General features: G+C 59.6%; 1 protein-coding gene across 1 annotated transcript; it reads left to right on the forward strand.

Annotated features, from left to right (window-relative positions):
- Nucleotides 1-541: 541 nt before the first annotated feature.
- Nucleotides 542-1,718, forward strand: LOC112121203 (antigen-presenting glycoprotein CD1d-like; the record flags this gene model as incomplete). The annotated part of the gene is made up of 2 exons (XM_024220256.2): nt 542-820; nt 1,437-1,718. Coding segments are annotated over 2 exons (561 nt in total), but the record flags the coding sequence as incomplete, so codon positions are not given.
- Between the last annotated feature and the right edge of the window lie 353 nt (nt 1,719-2,071).

The following is a 2,071-nucleotide window of genomic DNA, read 5'->3' on the forward strand; positions in this document are numbered from 1 at the left end:
CCTGGTCCTTCTGACCTTGCTGCCAGGGATCCCCGTCCCGCGCTGCCTCCGCTCCCCGACTCACTCTGCCCTCATTGGCTCAGGGCTGGCAGCTGCGGGGACAGAGCTGAGCAGACACAGAGAAAAAGAGAAGTTGACGGTCTGAGAGGCGTGTGGGCTGCGGAGGAACTGAAAGCACCTGGGGATCCTGGGCCCCTCGTCTCGCTGCCCTGACGCCCGCCAGAGCCCGGATCCCCCTTCCCCTGCCGGGATGCTGCTCCCTCTGCTGCTCCTCCCCTGGGCATGGGGGGCCCTGGCCGGTAAGTGGGGACCCCCCCTGCTGTTTTTGCTGCCAGGATGCGTGGGGATGGTGTAATACTACGGCCAGGGTGGGGAAGTACCACGCTGGGCTAGTGATCCTGACTGGGGGAGTAGGACGGGGGAGGCAGGTTAGGGATCAGCAGGGTGACCCCGTAGTGCAGGATTGTTTATGGGACAGAGACTCATTAATCTCTCTCCCCACCCGCTTTATCCTCCACTTGTTTCCTGCCCCCTGCCCCAGCCTCCCCTCCTCTCCCACCACCGTCTGTCACCCTCCGGCTGCTCCACATCGATGTCTTCCACAACACCAGCTCCACGGACATGCAGGGGATGGCCCTGCTGGGCAACCTGGAGACCCACTCCCTGGACTGCAGCACCTGCGAGATCCGCTTCCTGCAGCCCTGGGCCCAGCAGGGCCTGACCCCGAAGCAGTGGCAGGACCTGGAGCTGCTGATCCATTATTACCTGTTCGACTTCAACCGGACTGTGAACAGAATAGCCCAGCAGCAGGGAAAGGGCTGTGAGTATGGAGCGGTCTGAGGGGATCCCTCCCCCCACCCACCTGGGGTGCTGAGAACTGACACACTCACCACAGCCACTGAGTGTGTCATTGGGGGCAAGACAGCCAGTCCCTGGCCCTTTGGCTGATTGGAGCCGGCGTCCCCCAGAGGGGAAACACCCATGTCCCATACTCCACCCAGCTCTGGGGCCAGATTGTAGCCTGCACTTCCTAGAGGGGAAAGGCCCCACGTCCCACTCCCTGAGCCGAGGCTCCTGGTCTTTCCTGACATGTACCCTGACCCTTTGAAAAGCAGGTCATTTGGGCGGGGTCTGTATCTCAGCAACCCTGTGACCAAGGGGCCCCAAATTTACACCACAAACTGTGCCTCAGGCACCGATTTAACACAGCGATTTTCCAGCCGATCTGACTATGCACGTGAAAAATCAGCTTTAAACAGAAACTGCAACTTACCCTTAACTCCAACCAGGGCCACCCAACAATCCTGCCACCGTCTTGTGGCCCAACATCCTCATGGCACCTGATGTTATATCTTTATTCCCCCCGGCTCTCTGTTTCTGCCCCCTCCTGTGACCTCCGGACACCCGTCCTCGTCCCCCTGCCCTTCCTGTTCCAGACCCCTTTGTTACCCAGGGCTCCCTCGGCTGCGAGCTGCACCCCAACGGCACCTCGAGGGGATTCTATGATATCGGAGTGAACGGGGAGGACTTCATCAGCTTTGATGCGGTGGCAGGCAAATGGGTCGCTCGGCAGAGGGACAAGCTGGCTCTCTACGTCCGGGAGCGTCTCAACTGGAATAAGGGCGCAGCCATCACGCTTCAGTTTCTCCTGAGAACAACGTGTGTCAATGAGATCAAGAGCTTTGTCCAGTACGGGAAAGAGTCTCTGGAGAGACAAGGTGAGGCTGGACACCACTCGCTGCCATGCAGCCACCTCTGGGGTAGGGTGTGCTTGTTGTTTATACAGGGAACCCGCACCCAGTGCTCATATGCAGCCACCTCTGGGGTTGGGCCAGGGGACTGCTCATACAAAGATCCCTCGCCTGGTACTGACATGCAGCCACATCTGGGGTGGGGCAGGGGGCTGGTTATACATGGCCCCCTTGCCTGGTGTACAAATACGGCTATAGTTGGGGTGCAGCACAGTAGCCATTTCACAGCCGCACTGCACAGCAGTTTAGGACAGGAAGTGAAGGGGGATTTCATCACCACTGGTAACTGCAGGGGGCAGAATTGGGGTCTGGCCAGGACA

This window comes from Terrapene carolina, unplaced genomic scaffold, assembly GCF_002925995.2.
Source record: "Terrapene carolina triunguis isolate 2854851 unplaced genomic scaffold, T_m_triunguis-2.0 Scaffold8334, whole genome shotgun sequence".
NCBI lineage: Eukaryota > Metazoa > Chordata > Testudines > Emydidae > Terrapene > Terrapene triunguis.